At 53.5% G+C, this 2583-nt stretch overlaps 1 protein-coding gene across 1 annotated transcript in view; it reads right to left on the bottom strand.

Annotated features, from left to right (window-relative positions):
* Positions 1–799: 799 nt before the first annotated feature.
* Positions 800–2583, bottom strand: part of basp1 (brain abundant, membrane attached signal protein 1) — a 7174-nt gene continuing 5390 nt past the window's right edge. Inside the window, exon 2 of the mRNA XM_057056703.1 lies at positions 800–2583. This exon is cut by the window's right edge and continues 171 nt beyond it. Coding sequence (XP_056912683.1) covers positions 2207–2583 — 377 coding nt within the window. The 3' untranslated portion in view covers positions 800–2206.

The following is a 2583-nucleotide window of genomic DNA, read 5'->3' as shown; positions in this document are numbered from 1 at the left end:
GGTCCTGGGCTAACGGTGTTTCGGAGCTGGTCTGGAGCGGCTTCCTGTTGCCGTGTCAACAGGAACGTGAAACAACACCTCGGTGAACCTCGTTCCTGAGGTGAAGAGTCGCTCCGACACGGATTCAAGCTTCTGTCACCACGACGACCGGTCGCTACAGAACTACAGCGCTTGTTTGGCTCCTGTGTGACGTTGGTTAGCAGAGCTGGTGCAGCTAATTAGCTGGTGGAGTTGGTGCACCAGGACAGAGCTCACACGCAGTGCACGTGTGTGCACAGTGCACGTGTGTGTGTGTGTGTGTGTCCCATATGCTTGATCAATCAGCTGCTCTCCCACATGGAGGGTGGATGTGAGGGTTCTGTTGCTAGGCGACAGCCTGGGCTTCTGCAGCCAATCACAGTGAAGCAGGAAGTCACCCTGCACCAGTTCGGTGTGTGTGTGTGTGTGTGTGTTGATTAGTGACCAGATTCAGCTAAATATGAGTTGGATGTTTACAACTTGTTGAATTATCAAATATTGCTGCTTTAACCTGTTTATATTTCTTTCTTTTTGGAGTACTTTGCCAGTTTTGTCTGCTATTATCAGTTAAAGAAGCAGCTTTAAGTCATTTTATATATTAAAGAGTAAAAAGACTCCTGATCTCCACATTTGCTCGACCTCCTTCGTTCTTACGTAATCAGTTAAATATTTGAAGCTGAAGATGGAGGTCAGAGTCTGAGGAACAGCTGAGCAACGTCTCAACGTGTCCACCAATCACAGCGGTTGGATGTTTTAGGAAAAGAAGTCCAGAATCATCAGGTTCATCATTTTCTTATGGTTTTATTATTGTTGCACCATTTCTACAAGTACAGATCATTAAAATGCATCAAATCTGGTTTCTGGGATGAACGAGTGGGAGGAAGGACGAAGACATGAAGATATCGAGTCCATGGATGCAGACTGACAAGAGCTTTTTCATATTTTTCCACCAAAACAACGGGACGACAGCTCAACCAACCACACACATGCAGATTTTTTTAGCTTTTTCTTTTTTACGGAGTCGAGAGGAAGAAAAATGGAGCCGCGGCGTTTTTCTGCTGTGTGCTACGAGTTAGGGAGGAGGACATGTCCTGTCCTCCAGCAGAAGACCAAGAGGAGGACCTGTGGTGGAGGACACGTCCTGTCCTCCAGCAGAAGACCAAGAGGAGGACGTGTGGTGGAGGACACGTCCTGTCCTCCAGCAGAAGACCAAGAGGAGGACGTGTGGTGGAGGACACGTCCCGTCCTCCAGCAGAAGACCAAGAGGACGTGTGGTGGAGGACACGTCCTGTCCTCCAGCAGAAGACCAAGAGGAGGACGTGTGGTGGAGGACACGTCCCGTCCTCCAGCAGAAGACCAAGAGGACGTGTGGTGGAGGACACGTCCTGTCCTCCAGCAGAAGACCAAGAGGAGGACGTGTGGTGGAGGACACGTCCTGTCCTCCAGCAGAAGACCAAGAGGAGGACGTGTGGTGGAGGACACGTCCCGTCCTCCAGCAGAAGACCAAGAGGACGTGTGGTGGAGGACACGTCCTGTCCTCCAGCAGAAGACCAAGAGGAGGACGTGTGGTGGAGGACACGTCCCGTCCTCCAGCAGAAGACCAAGAGGAGGACGTGTGGTGGAGGACACGTCCCGTCCTCCAGCAGAAGACCAAGAGGAGACCTGCTTCTTCTGACACGCACGTAGACGAGCAGAGATGAAGCCGAAGTGATGGTGAGGAGCGCTGTTGCCATGGAAACCTGACAGGGAGACACTTGTTCACGTTTTCTAACTTCGGGGCCGATTGTTTAAAAGTTATTAAAAAGTTTCCAGTTAAGAAGAAACTCGTACAAAGATGCAGCAGCAGGTGGACCACACACCTCCGGACCACCTCCGTGGTCCAGGGGACCCGCCTGATCCTCCATAGCTCCTGATATCTTCACCATCACTTCTTCTGACACCAGGAGGATCATGGGAAATGACGTGATGGGTGATGGGTGAAGGTGTGGCGAGGAGACCACCAGAGTGGAGCTGAGATGTTGCAACCTCTGACTGGACGACTGATGGGGACGATGGGATGGTGGACACAGACTGGTATCAAAGTTGAGTACTACAGCAGGAGGAGGTCAGGTGACGAGGTCGCCACCTTCTGGGCGGCGACCTTGGTTTCATGGTGGGTTCAGACCCTTTTGGGAGAAGAAGCTGTCCATTAATCTTGAACTGCTACGGTTTGATCCTTGCTCGCTGCCCCTGTGGCGTTCGCCTCTTTAGCTGACGTTTCCATGGCTGGTGTTGAGCTGGGGGCGGCGGCCACCTCTGTGGGCTTGGGGTCAGGGGTGACGGCGGGCGCCGCCTCGGCCTTGGCCGTCGGTGCTGCAGGGGCCTCAGTCTTTGTGGCGTCGGCCTCGTCTTTGCTCTCCTTGGCTGCCGGAGCTGCTGCCTTCTCCTCAGCTTTGGCCGACTCGGCGCTCTTGGCGGCCTCCGCTTTGGGCTCGGCGTTGGCCGCCACCTTCTCGGGCTCCTGCTTCTTCTCATCGCTCGCCGCTGCAGCGTCGGCCGCTGGAGCCTCTTTGGCCGCCGTGTCAT

The sequence above is a fragment of the Takifugu flavidus genome, chromosome 15 (assembly GCF_003711565.1).
Source record: "Takifugu flavidus isolate HTHZ2018 chromosome 15, ASM371156v2, whole genome shotgun sequence".
Lineage (NCBI taxonomy): Eukaryota > Metazoa > Chordata > Actinopteri > Tetraodontiformes > Tetraodontidae > Takifugu > Takifugu flavidus.
This window is presented reverse-complemented; position numbering and strand designations above follow the sequence as displayed.